At 62.2% G+C, this 24,600-nt stretch overlaps 3 protein-coding genes across 7 annotated transcripts in view; 2 read left to right on the top strand and 1 right to left on the bottom strand.

The window, feature by feature from the left end:
• Positions 1–5,286, bottom strand: part of RBM6 (RNA binding motif protein 6) — a 53,224-nt gene extending 47,938 nt beyond the window's left edge. The window contains exons 1-2 of the mRNA XM_021409404.1: positions 5,165–5,286; positions 1,043–1,152 (exon numbers count right to left, since the gene is read on the bottom strand). Coding sequence (XP_021265079.1) covers positions 1,043–1,086 — 44 coding nt within the window. The 5' untranslated portion in view covers positions 1,087–1,152; positions 5,165–5,286. The remainder of the gene's footprint in view (positions 1–1,042; positions 1,153–5,164) is intronic.
• Positions 5,557–10,317, top strand: MON1A (MON1 homolog A, secretory trafficking associated). 2 transcript variants are annotated; one of them, XM_021409409.1, is made up of 6 exons: positions 5,557–5,785; positions 6,263–6,404; positions 6,628–7,095; positions 7,335–8,100; positions 8,226–8,373; positions 9,160–10,317. In XM_021409409.1, exons 2-6 carry the CDS (start codon positions 6,278–6,280, stop codon positions 9,298–9,300), a joined length of 1,650 nt encoding a protein of 549 aa, XP_021265084.1. In that variant the 5' UTR covers positions 5,557–5,785; positions 6,263–6,277; the 3' UTR covers positions 9,301–10,317. The 2 variants fall into 2 exon arrangements, with proteins under 2 accessions (XP_021265084.1, XP_021265085.1); XM_021409410.1 differs by lacking the exon at positions 5,557–5,785 and adding an exon at positions 5,793–6,078.
• MST1R (macrophage stimulating 1 receptor) lies at positions 10,464–18,807 on the top strand. 4 transcript variants are annotated; one of them, XM_021409403.1, is made up of 22 exons: positions 10,464–10,630; positions 10,730–11,073; positions 11,490–12,778; positions 13,815–14,003; positions 14,105–14,230; positions 14,299–14,469; positions 14,613–14,782; positions 14,850–15,027; positions 15,139–15,284; positions 15,395–15,556; positions 15,662–15,758; positions 15,835–16,056; positions 16,131–16,277; positions 16,345–16,501; positions 16,679–16,771; positions 16,851–17,072; positions 17,149–17,229; positions 17,306–17,487; positions 17,561–17,670; positions 17,747–17,912; positions 17,988–18,124; positions 18,200–18,807. In XM_021409403.1, the coding sequence occupies exons 3-22, from the start codon at positions 11,570–11,572 to the stop codon at positions 18,462–18,464; spliced, it is 4,230 nt and encodes a 1,409-aa protein (XP_021265078.1). In that variant the 5' UTR covers positions 10,464–10,630; positions 10,730–11,073; positions 11,490–11,569; the 3' UTR covers positions 18,465–18,807. The 4 variants fall into 4 exon arrangements, with proteins under 4 accessions (XP_021265078.1, XP_021265075.1, XP_021265076.1 ...); XM_021409400.1 differs by having other exon boundaries at positions 16,848–17,072; XM_021409401.1 differs by having other exon boundaries at positions 10,705–11,073; positions 16,848–17,072.

Below are 24,600 nucleotides of genomic sequence, written 5' to 3'. Positions count from 1 at the left end.
CTGCAAGCCCCGGCTTCACCACCGCACAGAACAGGAATTGAAACTTGTTCAAGGTTAGAATTCCCCACCCAGCACAGTAAAGAATGATGCCAATTAAATCCACTTAAGAATCAGCAGAGCAGCACTACTAACAGGGCCACATATTGTGATCCCTCTCCCAGCAGCAACACTAAGACAGGTTCTGCAGGATACTGCTTTTTCCTAGTTCATGTGATCAGTTTTCTCGACCCATTACAGCTGGACAATTATTTGAAATATGCTCATTACAGAACCCTATGGTATGCCAGGAGCAAGCACGTTTATCACGCTGATATTCAACTAAATGAGGTGGACATGTGAGCAAAGGATGAAAGAACCACGCACAACGGAGGAAAGCCCTAGCTCTTGGTGTCTCCATTTTATTTTTTATATCCAGAGCCCCGCTGCATACACAGTGTCCAGTAAGAAGCAGAGGAATATGAGCTAAAACACATCACACGGGGCAGGTCAGCGGCACGTGAATCTTCACAACACTTCCAGCGATATTCAAAAACATCTTGTGAAGGAGCATGGCCAAGCACATGGGGATATTCTGGTCTGCTTCATCTCGTGGAGCAGATTAAACTGAAGTTTACACAAAATCCCAGGTGCAATTAAACTGCCAATATTTCTGAAGTTAAGGCAAGGACTGTGGTTGGAGAGAATCAACATCATGCTATTAGGCATTTCTCCTCCAGGTCTTAACAATGGCTATTCACGTGGCATAGCACCACCTCAACTTACAACAGCTATACATGAAATATCACTAGAAAAGGCGCTGTAGAGAAGGAACAGAAATACTAAAAGCAACTGTCAATAAAATGAAAGAAAAGAACGGAGCTTCACAAAAATGCAGAAAGCTACGTGTACCTTAACTTGCCTATTCCTAGCTCCACAAGGACCTTCCAACTTTGACCAAAATTGCTCACTCACAGGAGGACGTGCACAATGACAATCAGAAAGTTCCTCCTGCTTTTTGTATTTAAATGTGTTACAGAAACAAGCCGTACACTCCAACGCTTACCGAAACGACCCCGTCCTGTTGCCTTGTCGATGGTCTCCCCACATGTTTTCCTTGTCTGGTAGGTTTCCAGAAACAGGTAACTCACTGTGAGAACACCAAGACAGCACGACCTGTTGAGTGAATAACGTGACAGTAAGCCACAGGCAATGAAAATACATCATGGAAGAAAAACACCGCCAGCTGGGGAAGGCACGTGGGAACATCCGAGATCCATAACTGCCCATGACTCCTCTCAGGCATGAATGAATTTAATCGTCATGGTTCTACATGTTCAAAATGACAAGCTTCAAATGACTTCTGAAACGAAACTGTCAATATGGGCGGGCAAACAATTCGGTATTTGCTCTTGATTAACATAAAGCTTTCCAACATACTGTGCTGTCTAACACAATTCAGAGCGACTGGAAATGTGAGAACACCACAATCTAAAAACAGCAAGGACCATTCCTGAACAACAGTTTGCAATTAATGTTTAATCCAAATTATTTCTGCCAAAAGCTCTTTGCTGCTCAAGGAAACCATCGCCACAATTGCTCTGCTAGGCTTACTCTGCCCTCGGAAACTATCTAGATAACAGAGTACGCTTTGCCAATAAATCATTACAGGCTCTGTTCTCCAGCACTGCCCTAATCAAGCTGAGTGCTGGGAACAGCACATGCCTCAACAGAGAGCTAAAAATCTCATTCACTTTCTCCCACCCGTAGCAAAGGTGAGGATTTCCTGGTGATTGCCAAAGCCAGGACTTCAAGTGGGAAGGACAGCCAGCTGCAGCAAAGCACAGCGCAGAACGACGCTGCTAGCATCGATGCTCTCAGATCTGCTCCGGCTAATCCAGCTGCTGTGGTTTAGGAGTTTATCTTGCACATCAATCAGTCTGAAACTTATTTCCACCCCACCACAGTAAAGGGTGGATTTATATCAGTGAATCCGACAACAGCTCACTCCTGTCCGGTTTTGAACTCTACTTACAGAGCACACATCTTCACCTTGCCCAGACGAGTGCGGTTTCTACCAACAGGCCAGCCACGTGGAGCAGGGCCGTGCCCAACCGCCAAGGTGAGGAGAACTGGGGCTCACGTGCTTCTACAAACGAGTTCTAAAGCAAACTAATCCAACTGCAGCAGTGCGGTGGAGCAGATGGCAGGGACAGTCACCACCAGGCACGGTTAGAGCAGTAAATCTCAAAGGAAAGCACACGACATCCTGTTTCTGCTCGCTTCCAAAGCTCAGCGCTTCCGTACACGCGGCAGGTCGAAGGCACAGCTGGTGACAGGTGAGCTCCAGGGCACAGAGCAGTCACATGTGGGCATGCACAGGACCACTTCCAGATGGCAGCCTCAGGTCACAGTGTGATGAAGGCCTTCTCCACGGCCACCGTGTGTGGAGATGGCTGTGGATGGAGCCACCCCACCATGGTGGCTGCCACCAGCCAGTCCTCCCATCCGTGATCCTCAGCAGGCTGCAGACCTGGAGTTTCATGTTCTTCCCTTTCAGAGTTACTCCTCATCTTCACCTTTCATTAACCCAACAAGCTTAGCAATGCTTACAAAAAAAATCCCTTGTCAACTGGGAAGTGTTTAGATGTAATATTCAAATGATTAGATGGGGAAACAACGCCACTGGGCTGCTATCAGAGTCAGGGTAGATCGAGTGAGCCATGCAGCAGCATCCACAAACACAAGGTCACGGTTCCATGACACGGGCAGCAATACTGGCTCAAACTGCCCCTGTTCAGCCTCACACAAGTTGTTGCCCCTGCTCTGCCTTTGGCAATAGGCACCATGTTGGCTGTGTCAGCTTGTGCTTTGCTGGGTTTGCACTGAGGATAACCCTCCAAAAAGCAGTATATTTAACCCATGCCGTTTCAGTGATCCAGTTCACTACACAGTCTGACAAAACAAAGTGGCAGCAAACCGCAGCACGAGGGCAGAATCTCCTTAGACCTCCAACACCACCAAAGTCTCTCCAATGCGACTGCTCCAAAAGATGCAGTGAGGCACTTCCAGGACCTCCCAGTCCTGTTGTACCAGGTGACTGCCAGCTCAGCTCCAGCCTCTCTGCTCACAACAACCCCTCGCTGTCTGGCGTTACCTACAGAGGTGACGCAACCGGGCCCCAGAGCAGGCAAAAGGAAGTCAAGGCAGATCTGCTGACAAATGCATTTTTTTTTGGTAGAGCCACGAGCAGCAGCACAGCAGGAGGCCGAGGCAGGAGCAGGCTCCTAGCCCTCTCATTCCACGGTGCAGGTAGATGGGTCAGTGTGAATAAGGCTGTTTGCCAAAGATGCACTAACAGAGCCTGGGGATGGGGCCATGCCAACAGGAAAGCACAGCAAAAATCCACCCTCAAGTGCTCGGAGTTGTACACCAATTACTTCTGCCTTCCTTTGGTCACAGCTCTGCATCTGAAGGAGATGGGAATATCAGATGCTTCAAAATGACAACAGCATAGCCACAGAATGCACAACGTGGTCCAAGTTACTCACAGAGCCCAGATTTACAGCTTTTTTAAAGCGACAATTAGCTATTATAGTTATATCAAGGATTCAGGAGGGCTGATGCGCACACCGAGAGCATGCATTGTACTTCCCTCATCCCGGTCACCAGCCAGCTCTGCTTCCTGGTGGCAGAGCCCCTGGAGAAGGCACAAAGGTGAACCCCAATGGAGGTAGCTCTTTAGTGGCTGCAGCTCCTCCAGCAGCTGGGGGTCCTGCAGCTCTCCCAGCAGTCAAGGGACAGCCCAAGGGGGCTTGGCTTGCCCTGAGACAGGGTTTTCCTGAGACAGAGTCCCCTCCTTTCAACGCACCCCAAACAGCCCCTGAAACACTGCTGCCAACTTCAGGATGATCTGGTTCAGTTTTCCCAACAGAACACACCAAGCCTGGCAGTAAACCCTGTTCCTCTGGACCTCTTACATCACGATATGATAAAATAACGGCACTGCATGTCAAGGTCAGGTAGCCAAGCCAGGCTAAGCAGCCATTTTCCAGGAAACAAAGGTTTCTGCCAAGGGAAAGCAAGAGGAGAGCTAGCACCGCCCCGAGCAGCTCCCAGCCCGCACCAAGGCTTGCTGCATGCTGGGGTAGGAGAGCAGCTGGTGACGGAGCAGGCAAGTTGAAAGCTTGGAGAGATGCAATTTTGACAAAAATACTCTGATACTCACAGCTTCTCCTCAAATAGACTTTGCCAAGGATGCCAAACTTGGTATCTATAGACTATGAAGAAATCAAATAAATACGCACAAGGCTATGCTCAATGAACAGAGAAAGCGATCTGTCGTGTCGTGGAACAACACTGTAGCCAGTGAAGTTTGAGTAAGGCTAAAGAAAGGGGAAAACCTCTGTGAAACTCCAGTATTATGGGAGATACAAATGAAAACGTTTCCCCAAGCTACAGGAACTGAAAGCAGCCAAGGAATCGTGTTGCTTCAGTTTCAAAACAGAAGCTCTCTGACCTACAAGTGCAGAAACAGCAAAACCACGTCGCTGAAGGTGGAAGTGAAGGGGCAGAAATCCAAGTTACCTCTGTTAGACACCAGACTGGAGGTTTTCACTTTGAAACAAATGGCTGTAGGTGCTCTTTCGTTCTACTGTGCTTCAAAAAGCGCGTATTGGAAACAACGGGGCGAACTTCCAGCCCCTCCCACTACGCTCCTGCCCATGTTAGGCCCCAGGGACTTCACGTAGGTCTAGGCAGCGTTCGGCGGCCCCTCCCGGCACCGCACCGGGGCACGAACGCGGGTACTCCCGTCACAGCACTTCCCGAAGGAAACTCAGCGGGCCCCGACGCACCGGGGGATTCGAGACATTCAGCACGGAACCCGGGGCCTCGAGAGCCCCACGGACACGCGGGAACGCCGCCGCGCTCCAGTGCGGCCGGAGCGGCTCATCCCGAGCCCGCAGCCCCATCTCCCGCGGACACGGCCCGGCATCCCGGAAACGGCCCCGCTCCGCCGTTCCGGGCGGCTCCACGGCAGCGCCCGCGGCCCTCCCCACGCAAAGGCGCGTCCCGTTCCGCCGCTCCCCGGCCCCAGGCCGTCCCCCGCCGCCCTCGGCTCCCGTCCGCCGCCACCTCCCCCCCCCGCAGGGCCGGGCCGAGCCCGCGAGGCGGCACCGCCCCTCACCTCCGCACCGCCGCGCCAGGCCCAGCGCTCCGCTGACGGGAACCGGAACTTCCGGTGCCCCCCCCCACTTTCCGGGCCCGCCGCACGGCACGCTGGGAAGCGGAGTCCAACGGCCGCACTACCGCTCCCGGCATGCCCCGCGCCCCCGGGGCGGGGGGGGGGATCAGCGGCTCTTCTCGGGGGCTGCCGGGAGATGTAGTCCCGCCGTAGCGGCAGCAGGCGGGGGCTGCGTGCGTGTGGACTACAGTCCCCAGAGCTCCGCGGGGCGGCGGGGCAGGGGCCGGTCCGGGGGCGGGGAAGCGGCCGGAGGGCCCGGACCCGGCCGGAGCCGGCGGGGAGGAGCGGAGCTGAGCGGGGAGGGACGGGCGCCGAGATGGCAGCGGCCGGGGGGCGGGCCGGGGCCGGGGCCGGGGCCGGGGTCGAGGCGGGGGCAGGGGCAGGGTCAGGGTCAGGGGCAGGCCGAGGAGCAGCCGCCCGCCGTGCCCGCACCTCCCGCTGCGCTTAGGCCGCGCCGTGACGGGAGGAGGCGCGAAGGTCGCTGGGTGCCGCGCTGCGTCCTTCGGCCGTCCCGTGCCGCGCCTTCCCGTTTTGCTTTCCCTTCTGCTGAGCGCCTGAGTGCATGTGAGTACGCGTCTGTGTTCGTGTACGTGTGTGCATGTGTGTGTCCGTATGTGTCCCCTCCCCAGGGGCAGCCCCTCAGCACCCGCCGGCCCGGAGCCGTCCCGTTCCCTCCCTGGGCCGCAGGGCCGCAAACCCGCCCTGCACAAACACCGCTGGGATGGGCCGCGGGCCTGCGATCTCCCTCCCCGCTCTGTCCGCTCCCTGACCCCCCTGCCCTGCTCCCTGCCCCCCCAGGTCCCCTGCCCAGCAGCCTTCCAGGCGCAGGAGCAATCGGGGCCAAGCCTGGATGAAAGGTGCCGGGGCAGGGAAGGAGCTGGGGCCGCGGGAGGGAGGAAATCCTGCTGGATTAGAGCTCTCACCAGGCTCGGGTGCTGTGCTGAGCCAGCAGCACGAGGATGAGAATGCTGGCACGGTCCCAGCTCAGCACCAGGGGATTGGAGTGGAGCACCGTGGGCTGACACTGTGGGTTCCACGCAGGTCCCGCCCCAAGGAATGGCTGCAGATGTCCACAAGAAGAAAGGCTGGGAAGTGCCCAACGGGTCCCTGGCGCCGGGCGATGGGCAGCACACGGAGCGCTCCGAGAGCCCCACACCGGGGCTGGCACAGGGGACGGAGCCGGGTAAGGGGCAGAGCTCACAGTGGGGCTGAGGGAGGGAAAACCAATTCCTCATCCTGCATACGGGGCCTTCTAGCAGGATCTGTACCTCTGGGTGCCATGGGACAGTAGTGCCCCACCGTATCCCAAGGGGGAGGGGAGCAGATCCCTCCCTGATACCCTCCATCCCTTTTGCACCACCCATGTGCTGCAATGGTGCAGGGTGGACACTGATCCTTGTTTCCAGGTGCGGGCCAGGAGGGAGCCATGTTCGTGCACACCCGCTCCTATGAGGACCTGACAAGCCCTGAGGACGGGGGGGCTGTGGTGCGGAGCCCCGAGGAGAGGCGAGGGGAGCCGGCCGAGCCCACGAGCATGGAGCAGATCAGCAAGGACTTCAGCGAGCTGAGCACACAGCTCACGGGCATGGCCCTCGACCTGGAAGAGGAGATGAGACAGAGCCAGGAGGGGAAGCTGGAGCCGTCCCCACAGGCTACCCGCCATGACTCGGTGCTGTCAGGAAAGGAGGAGGAAGATGTGACCATGGACACCTGGCGCATGCATCGGAAGCACGTCTTCGTGCTGAGTGAGGCCGGCAAGCCCGTGTACTCCCGCTACGGGTCTGAGGAGGCCCTCTCCAGCACCATGGGTGTCATGATGGCCCTGGTGTCCTTCCTTGAGGCCGACAAAAATGCCATCCGGTCCATCCATGCAGGTACTGTGCCAGGGGTTGGGACAGGGTGGTGACACAGCATTACCTCCATGGTGTCCTGGCCCACATCATCCAGGGGTTCATGTGGCAGTTCTCAGCCCATGCCCCTGCCGCTGTGGGACATGTTAGCTGAACCCAGGGGCAGACTAGTAGCTGGGGGGAGGTGGGAGCTTCCCGTTGCAGCCTTGCACACTCGGGCTTACATCTCTGTCCCCAACCCATGGGGATTCTCTCCCAAGCAGATGGCTACAAGGTGGTCTTTGTGCGGAGAAGCCCGCTGGTGCTGGTGGCAGTGGCACGGACCCGGCAGTCAGAGCAGGAAATTGCCCATGAGCTGCTCTACATCTATTACCAAATCCTGAGCCTGCTCACCTGGACTCAGCTGAACCACATCTTCCAGCAGAAGCAGAACTATGACCTGCGCAGGCTCCTTGCTGGCTCTGAGCGCATCACTGACAACCTGCTGGACCTCATGGCCCACGACCCCAGCTTCCTCATGGGCGCCGTGCGCTGCCTGCCCTTGGCTGCCAGCGTGCGGGATGCCGTGAGCACCAGCCTCCAGCAGGCCAAGGCCAAGAGCTTGGTCTTCTCCATCCTCCTGTCGGGGAACCAGCTGGTTTCTCTTGTGAGGAAGAAGGATCAGTTCCTCCACCCCATCGACCTCCATCTGCTCTTCAACCTCATCAGCTCCTCCTCCTCCTTTCGGGAGGGTGAAGCCTGGACTCCCATTTGCCTCCCTAAGTTCAACTCCAGCGGCTTCTTCCACGCCCACATCTCCTACCTGGAGCAGGAGATGGACCTGTGCCTCCTGCTGGTCTCCACTGACCGCGAGGACTTCTTCACAGTCTCCGACTGCAAGCGGCGCTTCCAGGAGCGCCTGCGGCGGCGAGGAGTGCACCACGCTCTGCAGGAGGCCCTGCGCACCCCCTTCTACAGCGTGGCCCAGGTGGGCATCCCTGACCTGCGGCACTTCATCTACAAGTCCAAGAGCTCCGGGCTCTTCACCAGGTAAGGACGCTGGCAGAACAACAGCTGGGGAACTGTTGGGCCACGGTTGGGGCATGGGTAAGCCTTATCCACGAATCCCCTTCTCTGAGGAACGTGTGAGCTAATGGGGTGCTGTGTTCCTGCAGCCCTGAGATCGAGGCACCCTACGTGCGGGAGGAGGAGAAGGAAAGGCTCTTGGGGCTCTATCAGTACCTCCACAGCCGGGCTCACAACTCATCACGTCCCCTGAAGAACATCTACTTCACGGGCCCACGTGAAAACCTCCTGGCTTGGGTAAGGGCTGTCTTTAGAGTTGGGGTGACCCCGACCTTTCTGGTCCTGGGTGGCACAACACAGCTCCAGCACTGTGGTCACCAGGGTGGCCCCCAGCCTGTGCACGGTCCTTTTGCGTGTTCCTATGCCAGAGAGTGACAGGACGGCCATGTAGGCTACCCTGCTGCTCACAGAATCGTGGGGGTTGGAAGGGACCTCAAGAGATTGAGTTCAACCCCCCCTGCCAAAGCAGTACCCTACAATAGGTCACGCAGGTTGGCATCCAGATGGGTCTTGAATATCTCCACAGAAGGAGACTCTACCACCTCTCTGGGCAGCCTGTTCCAGTGCTGTCACCCTGGCTGTAAAGAAGTTCTTTGCATGTTAGTACAGAACTTCCTATGTTCAAGTTTTAGGTCACTGCTCCTTGTCCTATCACTGCGTACCACTGAGAAGAGCCTGCCCTCATCCATTTGCCTCCCACCTCCCTTTAGATATTTATAAACATTTATCAGATCCCCCTCAGTTTTCTTTTCCCCAGGCTGAGCTGGACTCCTTCTAGGAGATCCGGGTCTTTTGAGCTGAGGAGCCCAGAACTGGACACACTATTCAGAATATGGCCTCACCAGGGCAGAGTAGAGGGGGAGGATCACCTCCCACGACCTGCTGGACATGCTGTTTTTAATGCACCCAGGCTCAGAAGCTCCTGTTCCCAATCCTTGTAGCCCGTTGTGGATGCATGCAGTACCAGCTCCAAGTGGGTGTGTGCAGATGTGTGGCCAGCATTTACCCTATTTCTTTGCCCAGGTCACCAGCGCCTTTGAGCTCTACATATGCTACAGTCCTCTGGGGACCAAGGCGGGCGCCATCAGTGCTGTCAACAAGCTCATGAAGTGGATCCGCAGGGAGGAAGACCGACTCTTCATCCTCACACCCCAGACGTACTGACAGGCATTGCCCAGGGCATGGTGCCTGCAGGAGGACCCCTGCTGTGCTGGGGAGCCCGTCTGCCCGGGAAGCCTGGGCTGTGAGCCAGGGGAGAGGGCACGGGGGACCCTGAGGGCGTGGGGAAACCCACCCGTGGGACTGCCAGACCCGGGTATGAGAGGTGGGATGCAAAGCTGCCCCGGCAATGGGGTGAGCCGGGCTTTTTCTCACCTGCAGGCAGTGCTTCCCTCATCTGGGGGCTGCCCTTCCTCTGCAGCCCCCAGCTCCGTCCTTTGTGCTGCTGTGCCCGTGGAGGGCAGGTGACACCGCCCAGCTCGGGACAGGGCTGGCTGGGGCACTGCCAGCGCTGCTCTTCTCCCTGCTTTGGGGGAGCTGGGCCAAGCAGCCCCTGATGGTCCTGGAGCCCTGCCTGGCTGGCTGGGAGCCAGCAGGTTTGTCCCCTTGGCACCTATGTGTGCCTGGTCCCTGTCTGCCGAGGTCATGAGAAGGATGTCCTTGGGGATGCTGGGAAGCAGGGCAGCAGGGTCCTGCCTGCAGGGACACAGAGCAGCCCCAGAGAGACTTGGGGTACCGGGATGCTGCTTGGCGTGCTCATGGTGCTGGCTCCAAAGCAGCAGCTGTGATGTGCCCCCCCCCGGAGCCCCAGCTGGCATGGGGCCCTGATGTGTCTTCATTGCGTCACGGGGTCCCCTGCCCCCCCAAAAAAAACAGCCCCTCGAGCTGGGCTTGCTGTGCAAGGACCACCTCCTCCCTGCTGTCCCCAGCTGTCCCCAGGCGGCGGCGTGGGGCTGAGCACCCGTCAGCACAGCGCTGGGCACGGCTCCGGGGGTGTCCCCGTGAAGCACAGCCTGACCCTGCGCACCGGGATGGGTGTTCCGGGAGGAGAAAGCCCCCGCGGTGACACCGAGGGGCTGGCAGGAACCCGGTAGGGCTAGCGCGGGGACTCCGCTCCCTTATTTATGCTCCTGCCAGACTGTAGTCGCTTGTCTTTGCTCATAAACATTATCTGAATCCGAATCGAGGCTGGTCACGTTAATGTTGGGATGGCGGGGGCCACCCGGGGGTCCGCGGTCTCCGTTCGGGTGACATCTCGGGCGGAGCGGGGAGCGGGAGCGGCAAAGGCTCCGGGAGGAGCCGGCTGGGGCCGGCCCATGTCGAAATCAGGAGGGAGCCTCGGGGACGGAGGAAGGAGCGGTTGGGTAAGGCTCGCAGCCAGCAGCGCTGCCGGGTTTGCGCAACGCGGGCGGGCTGAGCCCGATGGCGGCGGGCGCGTCCCGTCCCGGGGAGCAAAGTCCCGGCGGATGCGGGCGCGGGGCCGCGCCGTGCCCAGGTGAGTACCGGAGGAGCGCTGCCCCCAGGTGCCGAGCTCTGAGAGCAAATCCGTGCGGTTCACCGGGTGAAAAGCATCCCCTTCCTTCCGCGGGAGCAGGGGTGAGCCCAGCACCGCCTGCACGCAGCTCTTGAGCGGGGCTGGGGAGGCGGGAAGCAGCCACGAGGTACGCGACGTGTCCCGGAGAAATAAGTTACTCTTGCGGAAAGGAGAAGCCGATCCGCCCCGCCTGCCTGGAAACCGGCCGCAAACCGGGCCCGGGCCAGCTTTCCCCAGCCCGCCGTCACCAGCCCCGGCTGCACCGCCCCCGGCACCCGGAGCCCCGCACGGTGCGGGGGTAGGAGCCGCCCCGCCCCGCCCCGCCCTGCCCCGGCACAGCCCCGCCGCTCCCCGGCACGGCCCGGTACGGCTCGGCACGGCACGGCACGGCACGATACAATACGGTAGGGCTCGGCACGGCTCGCTACCGGACAGAGCGCGGTTTGGCACGGAGCAGCCGCTGGGAGGGGCGGGCGCGGACAGCCGGAGCGGGCCCGGGCCCGACGGGGCGGGGTGGGGAGCGGCCGTGGGGCTGCTCGGCGATCCCCGTGCTGTCCCCGCAGGGCGGGCAGCGGTCCACAACCCTGCCCTGCTGAGCCGGGGGGTCCCCGGTCGCGTCCCCGTCCCCAGGAGGAGCTCGGAGGGGCCGCGCCCGGTGGGATTTGTCCCCCGCCCCGGGCCCGCGGGACTTGGAAAGAGACCGGTGCCTGCGATCCCCACGTTAGCCCCTGGCACGCGACCATGGGGAACGCACGGCGCATCTCTCTCACATCCTCGCCCCAGTGCTGTGGGTAAAGCCCTTCCCCTTTTACTTCTGCAGATGCGATGGTGACCCGTCCTCCCCGCGAACCGGCCCCTCCTGGTGCTGAGCGCCATCAGTAGCCCCGTGCGGGCGGCAGCATGGGTCTGGGGAGCCCTGCGTGCCTCCTGCTGCTCCTGTCCCTGCTGCGGGCCGGCGCCTGGCAGTGCCCCCGCATCGCGTTCAGCTCCACCCGGAACTTCTCGGTGCCCTACGCGCTGCCCAGCCTCGATGCTGACGGCCCCGTGCAGAACATCGCCGTCTTCCCCGACCCGGCCACCATCTTCGTGGCCGTCCGCAACCGCATCCTGGTGGCCGATCCCGAGCTGCGCCTCCTCTCCGTCCTCGTCACCGGCCCCACGGGCAGTGCCCACTGTGAGATCTGCCGCCTGTGCCCAGCGGATGTGGACGCCCCGGGGCCTGAGGATGTGGACAACGTGCTGCTGCTGCTGGACCCGGTGGAGCCGTGGCTGTACAGCTGCGGCGCGGTGCGGCGCGGGCTCTGCTACCTGCACCAGCTGGAGGTGCGGGGCAGCACGGTCACCATCGCGTCCACCCGCTGCCTGTACTCCGCCGCAGCCAACAGCCCCGCGTCCTGCCCCGACTGCGTGGCCAGCCCCCTGGGGAGCACCGCCACCGTGGTGGCCGACCGCTACGCCGCCTCCTTCTACCTGGGCTCCACCGTCAACAGCAGCGTGGCGGCACGCTACAGCCCGCGTTCGGTGTCGGTGCGCAGGCTGAAGGGCACCGGGGACGGCTTTGCCGACCCCTTCCAGTCGCTGACGGTGCTGCCGCGCTACCGGGACTCCTACCCCATCCGCTACGTGCACTCCTTCACCGATGGGGACCACGTCTACTTGGTGACGGTGCAGCCCGAGTTCCCCGGCTCCGCCACGTTCCACACGCGCCTGGTGCGGCTCAGCGCCCACGAGCCCGACCTGCGGCGCTACCGCGAGATCGTCCTGGACTGCCGCTACGAGTCCAAGCGGCGGCGGCGGCGTGGGGCCGAGGACGAGACGGAGCGCGACGTGGCCTACAACGTGCTGCAGGCCGCCCACGCCGCCCGGCCTGGCGCTCGCCTGGCCCGCGACCTCGGCATCGACGGCACCGAGACGGTGCTGTTCGGCGCCTTCGCCGAGAGCCATCCGGAGAGCCGTGTGCCGCAGGACAACTCGGCCGTGTGCGCCTTCCCCCTGCACCTCCTCGACCAGGCCATCCGGGAGGGCATGGACAAGTGCTGCGGCACCGGCACGCAGACGCTGAAGCGGGGGCTCAGCTTCTTCCAGCCGCAGCAGTACTGCCCGCACAGCGTGAGTCAATCGGGGCCGCGGGGACAGGGCTGGGGCCGGGTTGCACCGGGACGCGGTGGCACGCAGGTGTGGTGAGTCACCGCTGCCCCCCCCCCCCCCGTGCCGCCTTATCGCGGGCTCCTGGCGCTGGGCCCGGTGTCACCGTGTTTTGGGGCCGTGCAGGTGTGGCAGGGTCCGGCCACGCTGCATGCGTGGGACACGGGTGTGTGGCGTGCACCGGTGGGGGCCCAAAGCGTCCTGCCCTTTATCCTTGCTGTCCCGGCCCCGGTGGCTGTCTCCAGCACGGTGCTGTTTATGGCCTCGCTCCTCAGCTGTCTCTTTGCAGCGGGGTCGGGCTCCTGCTCCTCTGCACAGCCGCTCCGCCATCGCCCCGTGCGCCCAACCAGCGGCAGGCGGAAGCGCACAGAGTCACCGGTCCCACAGCGCCGCGGGGCAGGGACGGCGCGTCCCAGGGACGGGCCCCAGCACAGCCGCTCTGCAGGGACGGGGCAGGGCAGCTGCTGGCACACGCGGCATGAGCGCGCCTGTTCTCAGCCAGGGCGAGGTGCAGCCAGATCTCCTCCCTTTCCTGGCAGCACGCAGCAAACAGCTCACCATCGCTCTGCATCGCGCTGCCAGGAAGGGGACCCCGGCCCCAAGTATCCTGAGGGAGTCTGGGAGAGAACCCCGGGGGCTTCACCAGGGCTTGGAGTCTCCGTCTGTCCCAAGCCCCAATGCATTTCTGGGGCTGGCACTGGGACTGCAGCCTCACAGTGCCAGAGCTCATAACCACGTGCAGATGGGGAGGGAGGGCAGGGCAGGATCTGACGCTGCTCGGGGATGTCCTGGCAGGGGAGCATGGATGCGTCATGCCCCCAAAAATCCCTGGCTGTTTGTTGCAGTCTAGAGGGGAGATCAGCGCACGCATCCCTGAACTCTCTGGCCCCAAAATATCTCACATCCCAGAGCCGTGATTGCTCTGGGGCTCGCACCCACCCATAAGGGTGCAGGGAGCTGTGGGGTGTTTTTGAGGTGCTCTTGCTGTGCTCGGCCACAGGTGAACCTCTCGGCGCCAGTGGTCAACACCAGCTGCTGGGACCAGCCCACCCTGGTGCCCGCCGCCTCGCACAAGGTGGACCTGTTCAACGGGCGCCTGTCCGGCATCCTCCTCACCTCCATCTTCGTCACCGTCCTCCAGAATGTCACGGTGGCCCACCTGGGCACGGCGCAGGGACGTGTCCTGCAGGTGGGTGCCGGCTGCGGCCAGGCAGGGTGCACGGTGCCGAGCAGAGCGCACAGTGCCGGGCAGGTGCTCGGTGCGCTCACCTGATGCCTGCCCCACTGCAGATGGTGCTGCAGCGCTCCAGCTCCTACATGGTCGCCTTGGCCAATTTCTCTCTGGGGGAGCCGTGGCCAGTGCAGCACGCCACGGGGCTGCAGGGACACTCGCTGCTCTTTGCTGCTGGCACCAAGGTGAGCAGGGCGGTGGGCAGGGTGTGGGGCTGCGGAGCCCCCCGCTCAGCCCCGCTCTGCGTCCTCAGGTGTGGCGTGTGAACGTCACCGGCCCCGGCTGCCGCCACTTCTTGACCTGTGACCGCTGCCTGCGTGCCGAGCGCTTCATGGGCTGCGGCTGGTGCGGGGACGGCTGCACGCGGCACCATGAGTGTGCAGGCCCCTGGGTGCAGGACAGCTGCCCACCCGTCCTCACTGATGTAGGTCTGCGCCGGTATGGGGGGCGGGATGGGGGCAGAGAGGGAGGTGGCACAGGGGGTGATGTGCGGTGGGACCCCCACCCTGGGCTGGGCATCGCGCCCACCGGTGGGGCTCCCTGTGGTCGTCACTGTCTGTCCCACAGTTCCACCCCAAGAGCGCGCCGCTGCGGGGCCAAACACGAGTGACGCTCTGCGGCATGACCTTCCACTCCCCGCCGGACCCCGACGCCCGCCGCAGCGCCCCTGGCCGCTACCGGGTGGCGGTGGGAGGGCGAAGCTGCACTGTGCTGCTGGACGAGAGCGAGGGCTACAGGTGCGGTGCTGGGGGGCACTGCGGGGACGTCCTTCCCGTCCCACCGCTGAGCCCCGTCACCCTGCAGGCCGCTGCCCACGTTCCGCCGCAAGGACTTTGTGGACGTGCTGGTGTGCGTGCTGGAGCCGGGGGAGCCGGCGGCGGCGGCGGGGCCGGCCGATGTGGTGCTCAACGTGACGGAGCCCGCCGGGACCTCGAGCTTCCGTGTCCAGGGATCCACCACCCTCAGTGGCTTCGTCTTCGTGGTAATGTCCCCGTGCTGGCAGTGACACCAGCCCCCGGGTGCCTTGGGTTGGGTGCTGGGCTGGGTGTGGTGTTGGCTCACTGCTCGCCCCGCCATCCCCATCTCTGCCCAGGAACCCCGCATCAGCACCCTGCGCCCCAGCTTTGGTCCCCAGGGCGGTGGCACCCTTATGTCCCTCAATGGCACCCACCTCTCAGCGGGGAGCATCTGGCAGGTGACGGTCAACGGCTCTGAGTGTCCTCTGGATGGGCAGCCCAGGTACAGCCCAGCCATCGCCGCAGCACAGCAGGGTCTGCTGGCACAGGTATGGGCACGGGGATGCCCTTGCGGTCCCGCTGTCCCCTCCAGCTCCTGTGCTGTGTCCCCAGCCAGGGCGACGGGGAGATACGGTGCACGGCTCCTGCTGCCACCAACCTGGGTGCAGCCGCTGTGGCCCTGTGGATCGATGGCGAGGAGTTCCTGGCCCCAGTGCCCTTCAAGTACCGCCCCAACCCCTCCGTTTTGGCCATCGTCCCCAACTGCAGCTATGGGTGAGCGTGGAGGGACTCCCCTGTCCTCCCTGGGCTGAGGTTCTGGGGACCAGAAGCGCCATGGGGACTGCGTGTACCCAGTGCCCTGACATGTGCCTGCTGCAGGGGCTCAATGCTCACCCTCATCGGCACCCACCTGGACTCAGTGTATCGCGCCAAGATCCAATTTGAAAGCGGCAGGGGCGTGAGGACCGAAGCCACGGTAAGCACCAGGGCGGGGGGCTGTCACCCTGGGGCCGTCCCCGGCGCCGTGCCAGCAGCCCCGTGCCCACCCACAGGAGTGTGAGGGCCCGCAGTCGCCCGACCGGGTGCTGTGCCGCAGCCCGGCCTTCCCCGTTGAGACCAAGCCGGCACCCGGGAACCTGAGCGTGCTGCTGGACGGGGCCGCCGGCCGCTGGCTCTTCCGCCTGCGCTACTTCCCCCCGCCCCAGGTGTTCCCCTTCGGGCAGCAGGGCGAGCGGTACCGCCTCAAACCTGGCGATGACGAGATTGAGGTGCATGTACGTGGGGGAGCGAGGCGTGCCGGGGGGGTCACAGCGGGGCCGGCCGGGCTCAGAGCTGTCTGTCCCGACAGCAATTGGGGCTGGACTCCGTGGCCGGATGCATGAACATCACCATGACGGTGGGGGGCCGGGACTGCCACCCCAACGTGCTGAAGAACGAGGTGACGTGCCGCGTGCCTCGCGACATGGTCCTGCCCCCGGCAGGGGCCCCCGTGCAGGTAGGCACCCCCCAGAGCATCCCTGTCCTCCGGTGCCCTGGGCCCCGCTGAGCCCCTGCTCCCCCAGATCTGCGTGAACGGCGCCTGCCAGGCGCTGGGCTGGGTGCTGGCCACCTCCTCGCTGGACATGGCTGCCAGCCTGGCCCTGGGCACCGGTGTCACCTTCCTGGTCTGCTGCATCCTGGCCGCCGTGCTGCTCCGCTGGCGCTGGAGGAAGAGGAGGGGTGAGTGCCACCGCTCGCCAGGTGCCCCACAGCCATCCCATGTCCGTGGTGCTGCCCTGTGCCTATGGTTTTACCCTGTGCCCACGGTGCCACCCCACATCCAGTGTGCCAAGCCCATGGCCGTGATGCTATCCCTTTGTCCCGGAGTCACCCCTACCCATGTTCTCCCACCTGCAGGGACAGAAAACCTGGAGCTGCTGGTGCACCCTGTCCGGACCGAGCACCCCATCAACATCCAGCGCCCCAACGTTGACTACAGGGAAGTGCAGGGTAAGCAGGGCTGATGGGTGTTGGGGTGCCAGGGCCGTGCCACCCCAGTGCCTGAAGGTGCCTCTCCCCGTCCCAGCAGTGCTGCCTGTTGCAGACAGCCCCGGCCTGGCCAGGCCCCATGCACGCTTTGCCGGTGCCGGTGCTGGAGCCAGTGCTGGGAGTGGTGGCTCCCCAGTGCCGCTGCTCAGGTCCACGTCCTGCTGCCTGGAGGACCTGCGGCCAGAGCTGCTGGAGGAGGTGAAGGACATCCTCATCCCCGAGCAGCGGCTCATCACCCACCGCAGCCGCGTCATCGGCAGAGGTGATGGCTCACCCCGGGACGCTCGGCCACGGCATCACCCTCCGGCTCCGCATCTCACTGCCACCTGTCCCCACAGGGCACTTCGGCAGCGTGTACCATGGCACCTACATGGACCCGCTGCTGGGCGAGCTGCACTGTGCCGTCAAGTCCCTGCACCGTGAGTGAGCGCCCGTGCCCCGGCCCTACGGCACGTGGCCCCACGGCACGCGGCCCCACAGCTCGGCTCCCCACAGGTATCACAGACCTGGAGGAGGTGGAGGAATTCCTGCGCGAGGGCATCCTGATGAAGAGTTTCCACCACCCGCAGGTGCTCTCACTGCTGGGGGTCTGCCTGCCCCGCCACGGGCTGCCCCTCGTCGTCCTGCCCTACATGCGCCATGGGGACCTGCGCCACTTCATCCGCACGCAGGAGCGGGTACGGGGCGCTTTGGGGGACATGGTGAGTGGCGGGGACCAAGCTGGCCCCGCTCACCGCTCCCACCCCGCAGAACCCTACGGTGAAGGAGCTGATCGGCTTCGGGCTCCAGGTGGCCTTGGGCATGGAATACCTCGCCCAGAAAAAATTTGTGCACCGGGACTTGGCGGCCAGGAACTGCATGTGAGTGCAGCTGGTTTCGGGGTCCCCCCACCCCTAATGCCCCGGTGGGGTGCCGGCCCTGACCCCGTGTCCGCAGGCTGGACGAGACGCTGACGGTGAAGGTGGCTGACTTCGGGCTGGCGCGGGATGTGTTTGGCAAGGAGTACTACAGCATCCGGCAGCACCGGCACGCCAAGCTGCCCGTCAAGTGGATGGCGCTGGAGAGCCTACAGACCCAAAAATTCACTACCAAGTCAGATGTGGTGGGTGCACCCCCCTGTCCCCATCCCTTGTCCCCCTTCCTGTCCCCCTGCCCCAGCACGGCTCTCTGTCCGCAGTGGTCCTTCGGGGTGCTCATGTGGGAGCTGCTGACGCGGGGTGCATCGCCGTACCCTGAGGTGGACCCCTACGACATGGCCCGCTACCTGCTGCGGGGACGGCGCCTGCCGCAGCCCCAGCCCTGCCCCGACACGCTGTGAGTGGGGCTGGGGGGCGGCGGGGTGGTGGGATCCCTCCGGGCAATGCTGGCGCTGACACGGTGTCGGGGCAGGTACGAGGTGATGCTGAGCTGCTGGGCACCCACCCCCGAGGAGCGGCCGTCCTTCTCGGGGCTGGTGTGCGAGCTGGAGCGCGTGCTGGCCTCACTGGAGGGTGAGCGCTACGTCAACCTGGCCGTCACCTACGTCAACCTGGAGCGTGGCCCCCCTTTCCCCGCCGCCCCCCGGGGACAGCTGCCCGACAGTGAGGATGAAGAGGACGAGGAGGATGAAGAGGAAGAGGAGGATGAAGAGGATGAGGACGCGGCTGTGCACTGATGGGGTGCTCTGCACCGTGGGTGCACGCCCCCAAGGAGGGCTGTGGGGCACGGCTTGGTGCCGTGGGGCACCCACCCTATGGGCTGGGTGCTGTGGGTGCTGTCCCATGCCATGCACTGGGACTGTGCCATGTCCCATGGGGTCCCCCCCCTTGGCCCCACGCTGGCCGGGTGCTGTGGGGCTCGTCCTGCACCAGTGGGATGCTGTGGGCCCCGTGATCAGCTCCAGCGTGTGCTATGGGGAACCCTGAGCTGACCACGTGTCCCAGGGGGTTTCGGGGCCTCGCTGGGAAATTCAGCATTTTGCGGTTGAATCACTGATAAAAACCAAATGTTATTTTTCACCGGCTGCTGCTGTGTGCTCTGCCCGTGGTGGGTGCTGGGATTGGGGATGGTGTCACCCATTGCTCACGTGCAGCCATGGGAGGGCACCTGCAGACTGGCGCTGGCCACCCTGGTGCTCACCCTGCATGGATCACCCTGTGTCCCTGGGGGACGCTCAGTGGGGACCTGGGCACCCGGGAGGTGATGCCAGTACTGAGTGCAAGGATTGTTCTAAAAACCCATCCCAGCCCCAGCCCTGTGCTCTTCACCACGTGGTGGAGGGGACTTGGGATGCAACATTCCACGCTGTCTTCTGCGGCAAAACACAGCCCTGGGACGTCCAGTGGGGATGCACTCAGCACACGGGCAGGGCCTGGTATGGGGACATGGGGACACGGTGGCTCTTGCATCACAAGGACATTGGCGTGGAGACATGGAGCCCCTGACATTATAGGGAAATGAGCATGGGGACACGATGACTCTGGCATCATAGGCACATGGGCAGGGGGCACGGTGGCTCTGGCACCACCAGGTTTGGGGCCTCGCTGCCCTCCCTGCTTGGGGATGTGGTAGTGACATTACGAACCTCACCTCATTGCATCCTGAGGGCTTCGGGGGCTTGTGCACAAAGCAGTGCCCCAGCCCTGCTCCCTGGGGCATCCGCTGCCCGGCACCAGGCAGCTGCTTCAGAGCCAGAGCTCTCAAAACCAACGCTTTTTAATATTTATGGAGTGCATTTCCTCCCCCGAACGCCCTTGAACCTGTGGCAAAGCAGCCCAATTTGGAAGCAAAGTTCACTGGTTACAGCCAGGAGTGTGCGTGCATCCCCATCGGGTGCTCTCGGTCCCTGGCAGGACAGGGGACACAGAGCCCAGGAGGGGACAGCAGTGACACCCGCAGAGCAGGGGCTGCCCACGCGTGTCCTGCAGCCAACGCCAGCAGGAACCAACCCCCCCAGCTGCTCATGAGGCAGCACCAGAGCCCGGGGCCTCGTCAGTTCCTATTAGTGAAGCTGTCCGTCTCCCCCCCACGCCTCACACCTGCACTGGCCGCTTTCGGGAGTGTATTTTTAGCCCTGGCTCCCAGCAGTGCTGCCTCAGTTTCCCCAGGGTGGCAGCGTGCCGTGCCGTGCCCATCCGCCAGGCTGCAGCACAGCCCCCGGGTGTCCCGCTGCGGCAGCACGCCTTGCACACGCAGCAGTTTAAATGTTTTATTTGGGGAAAGTGCTGTCGTTAGCAGGGATTAATTATTAAAATCGGAGCCATCTCTAAGACGGGAATGGCTGCGTGCTGGGCCGCGGGCGCGCAGGCAGTGGGATGCAACCCTGCTGCCCTGCAGGGGAGGTGGCAGTGCCCGGGGACATGCTGGGGTGGCATTTGCTGGCTGCAGTGACGCATGCACCTTGTGCTGGTGGCAGTTCTCCGGCATCACCCCGCCCTGCAAGAGATGGCAGCAGACAGCAGGCAGGGATGAGCTGTTTGTAGCCAATGCTCCAATGCTCGGGAGCAGCAGCGGGACGGCACGGGGCCAGGTGCAGAGCTGGCTGTGCTCGTGGTGCCCATGAACGGCGTGCTGCTGGGTGGGCTGCCCGCACCCCGCACCTCATCATCAGGGCTCCCTTCCCGGCAGCTCATAGAGTCATAGAATGGCTTAGGTTGGACGGGATCCAGTTCCAACTCCCCTGCCGAGGGCTGGCTGCCCCCCACCAGATCAGGCTGCCCTGGGCCCCATCCAACCTGGCCTTGCCTGTACCAGCTGCACCGCTCAGCTCGGTGCCATCTGCAGACATGCTGAAGGTGCGCTCGATCCCGCTGTCTATGATGTCGATAAAGATGTTAAAGAGCCCTGGTCCCAAGAGGGACCCCTGGGGGACACCGCTTGTCACCAGCCTCCACCTGGACATAGAACCACTGACCACAACCCCCTGGCTATGACCATCCAACCAGTTCTTCATCTGTTGAATAGTCCAGCCTTTAAGTCCACCTCTCTCCAGCTTAGAGATGGGGGTGTGGTGTGGGACCATGTCAAAGGCCTTGCACAAGTCCAGGGATTTGCCATCCGTTGCCCTTCCTTTGTCTACCAAAGCCATCACTCCATCATAGAAGACCACCAGATTGTCCCACCGGCGGCTCAGAACCTACCCTGCCATGAGCCAGCACATAATGCCCAGCGTCCCCCAGCCCAGCATCATATTGAGGACATCTCATGCAGAATGAGAGCTCCTGCTGCCCTGAGGCCCTCCTCGGCCCCACGGCCCGGGGGGTGCTGGGCCCGGTCCTGCTGGAGATGGCAGCCAGCTCCCTGTGCCCCAGCAGAGGCCATCCCGGCAATGCCCTGCTGCTGCTGGCTGTGACGCCAAGAAAGAGCTGTGGGGTGGCAACCGCTCCCCCCATTTCTTCCCTGCCCCTCAGAACAGAGAGGATGGGCTTTATTTGGCCCCGATGCCAGGCCGACGTGCAGCGCAATTACCGCTGATTGCCTGCCGGTTGCCATGGCGATGGCAAGCACGCAGGGATGCGGTGCTGCGTGGCACTTGAGTCACGGGCACGCTGCATCCCCCATCCTCCACTCATGAGTGTGGGGTGCAGGGGGCGGCCATGGGACCCTAGCCCTGCACCCCCACTACAGGCAGGCCCCACAGGGATCTGGGTGGAAATGGTGCTGCCTCCTGTGGGGTTACTGAGGGCTGGTGGGATGGATGGAGGCTGCACGGGGTGGGGGTGCAAGGGGTGGTGGTGGTATGGAATGGCTTAGGTTGGAGGGGATCTGAAAGATCATTGAGCTCCAACCCCACTCCTGCCATGGGCTGGCTGCCCCCCAGCTCAGGCTGCCCAGGGCCCCTCCATGGCCTGGGGCACCTCCAGGGATGGGCACCCACAGCCCTGGGCAGCAGTGCCAGCGCCTTGCAGCCCTCTGAGGGAAGAATTTACCCCTAACATCTCACCTAGATCTCCCTTCTTGTAGTTTAAAGCCATTCTCCCATGTCCTATCATTATCAGACTGTGTTAAAAATCAGTCCCCTTCCTGCTTGTAAGCTCCCCTCAAGTACTGGAAGGCCACAGTGAGGTCTCCCCGGAGCCTTCTCTTCTGCATGCTGAACACCCCCAGCTCCCTCAGTCTGTCTCCATAGGAGAGGTGCTCCTGCCCCCTGAGCATCTTCATGGCCCCGCTCCAACAGCCCCACATCCCTCCTGTGCTGGGGGTCCCAGGCCTGGAGACGGTGCCCCAGGTGGGGCCTCACGAGGGCAGAGCAGAGGGGGACGATCCCCTCCCTGCCCGCTGCCCCCCTCTGTTGGTGCAGCCCAGGATGCTGTCGGCCTTCCGGGCTGCAAGCGCGCACCGCTGGCTCATGTCCAGCTTCTCGTCCCTCAGGACACCTGCATCCTTCTCTGCAGGGCTGCTCTCAAGTTCTTCTCCCACTCTGTACTCACATCTGGGATTGCCCCAAGTACAACACCTTGCCTTTGGCCTTGTTGAACCTCCTTAGGCTCTCGTGTGCCCACTTCTCAAGCCTGCCCAGGTCCCTATGGATGGTGTCCCTTCCTTCTGTTGTATCAGCTGCACCACTCATCTTGGTGTCATCCACAAACGTGCTGAGGGTGCAGTCAATCCCACCGTCCATACCATTGATAAAGATGTGAAAGAGCACTGGTCCCAAGAGGGACCCCTGGGGGACAGCACTCATCACCTGGACATAGAGACATTGATCACAACCCTCTGGCTGCGGCCATCCAATCAACTCTTTATCCACCAAATAATCCAGCCTTCAAATACATCTCTCTCCAAGTTAGGGATAGGGATGTGGTGCAGCACAGTTTCAAAGGCCTTGCACAAGCCCAGGTAGATGCCATCAGCTGCCCTTCCTTTGTCTACCAAAGCTGTCACTCCATCACAGAACACCACCAGCCGGGTCAGGCACCATCTGCCCTTGGTGAAGCCAGGGGTCACCTGTTCATCACTCATGTGCCTTAACACATCACCCAGGAGAGTCTGCTCCATGATCTTCCCAAGCAGAGAGCTGAGGCTTGCCAGCCTGGAGTTGCCCAGGTCTTCCTTCCTCCCCTTCCTATAAATGGCAGTGATGTTTGCCTTTTTCCAGTCTCTGGGGACCTCGCCTGACAGCCACGACTTTCCAAACACGATGGAGAGCGGCTTAGCAACCACACTACCCCGTTCCATCAGACCCCTGGCAGGGACGCCACCGGGAGGTGCACGGGGCACAGCGCACAGCAGGCACAAGCGCTCAGCAGAGCCCAGCACCGCACAGCAAGGCGGTGGTGGCTGGGAGCCCAGGCAGAGCCGGGGCTGGGAGCGCTCTGGGGCCTGGGGCCGTTCTGCTGCAGGCTCCGTGCTGGTGGCAGCGGGCAGAGCGGTGCGGCACAGCGCCGACCCGCCCCTCACCCGGCGAGCAGCCGAGGGGCAGCCCCAAAGCAGAGCGGGCGCTGCTGAGTAATTGTGAGTTACACTCCAGGTTCCCGGGTGGGCAAAGATTAATAACGGAGCCGCGCGCTGCTTCCAGGCGGTGTGATTAAACTCTTGATTAGAAGCTCCAACTACGGCGCTCTGCTAATTCCCCCGGGCTCATGTGCTGTTAATTATGTGGTGCGTGTGGCGGTGAGGCTGGGGCTGGGGGGCTCTGGCTCCCAGCAGAGGTCTGTGAGCAGTCAGGGCCGTCCCCACACTCCCTGCCTGGGCTGTGGGCAGCGTGAAGGGCTTTGGGAGGGCTCACGCTGTTGGGAGGCCATCACCCCTCTCTTGCCGCTTCTGGGAAGGAGGTGGGGAGTGAGCGATGCCCCCGGCCTGCAGCAAGAGGGATGGAGCCCAAAGGAAAGTGCCCAGCTCCAACAGGGTTGCGCTCTTCCTATTCCATCCTATCCCATCCATCCCTATTCTGTTTCATCCATCCAATCTTGTGCTGTGATATCCTATTTTATCTTATCCTATCCCATCCCATCCATCCCACCCTGTCCCACTTCATCCATCCCATCCCATCTAACCCATAGCGTTCCATCCTTTCTCCTCCAACCTGTCCTATCATGTCCTGTCCTGACCCATCCTATCCATTCCATCCCACCCACACCATTCATCCCCCCCACTCCATCCCATCCACCCCATCCTATCTCATCCATACAGTCCCATCTATCCTATCAGCCCCATCCCAGTCACCCCAATCCATCTTATCCATCCCACTCCATCCCATCACACCAATCCCATCCAACCCATCCCAATCCATCCAATCTCCTCCAAACTGTCCTGTCCTGTCCATTCCCATCCCATCCCATCCCATCCCATCCCATCCACCCCATCCCACCCATTCCGATCCATTCCACCCCATCCTATGCCATCCCTTCCACACCATTCCATCCATCCCACCCCATGTGATCCCATCACACCCATTCCATCCAACCCATCTCAGTCCGTTGTACCTCCTCTAACCTGTCCTACCCTGACCTGTCCTTCCACATCCTATCCCATCCATCCTATCCCAACCATCCCATCCACCTCATCCCATCCACCCCATTCCAACCCATTACGTTCCATCCTGTTATGTCCAATCCCATCCCATCCCACCTCATCCTACCCCACCCACTGCACGGCACCCAGTCCCACCGCACCCCATGCCCGCCTCCCACTCCGGGGGCTGCAGCTGCCCCAGAGCTCCGTCTCCGCGGGTGTCCCCGTGTCCCCCCACCCCGCGCGGTGTCACAGAGGCCGGCGGCGATACCACGCGCCCCGTTCCCGCGGGTGCCGGCTCCCGCGCCAGGAGGGGGCGGGGCGCAAAGTTTGGGGTGACGTCACGGGAGGGGGCGGGG

This window comes from Numida meleagris, chromosome 11 (assembly GCF_002078875.1).
Source record: "Numida meleagris isolate 19003 breed g44 Domestic line chromosome 11, NumMel1.0, whole genome shotgun sequence".
Lineage (NCBI taxonomy): Eukaryota > Metazoa > Chordata > Aves > Galliformes > Numididae > Numida > Numida meleagris.
The sequence above is the reverse complement of the archived record's forward strand: the minus strand, read 5'-3'. Positions and strand labels throughout refer to the sequence as shown.

What these genes read in the sequence shown, in the direction of transcription:
- MON1A (XM_021409409.1), top strand. Translation starts at nt 6,278, where the DNA reads ATGGCTGCAGATGTCCACAAGAAGAAAGGCTGGGAAGTGCCCAACGGG. An exon ending in GGCACAGGGGACGGAGCCGG is followed by an intron (nt 6,405 to 6,627) that starts GTAAGGGGCAGA and finishes CCTTGTTTCCAG; the next exon opens with GTGCGGGCCAGGAGGGAGCC. An exon ending in AGCTCCGGGCTCTTCACCAG is followed by an intron (nt 8,101 to 8,225) that starts GTAAGGACGCTG and finishes GTGTTCCTGCAG; the next exon opens with CCCTGAGATCGAGGCACCCT.
- MST1R (XM_021409402.1), top strand. Translation starts at nt 11,570, where the DNA reads ATGGGTCTGGGGAGCCCTGCGTGCCTCCTGCTGCTCCTGTCCCTGCTG. An exon ending in CGGCAGGGGCCCCCGTGCAG is followed by an intron (nt 16,278 to 16,344) that starts GTAGGCACCCCC and finishes CTGCTCCCCCAG; the next exon opens with ATCTGCGTGAACGGCGCCTG. An exon ending in TCATCCGCACGCAGGAGCGG is followed by an intron (nt 17,488 to 17,560) that starts GTACGGGGCGCT and finishes CCCACCCCGCAG; the next exon opens with AACCCTACGGTGAAGGAGCT.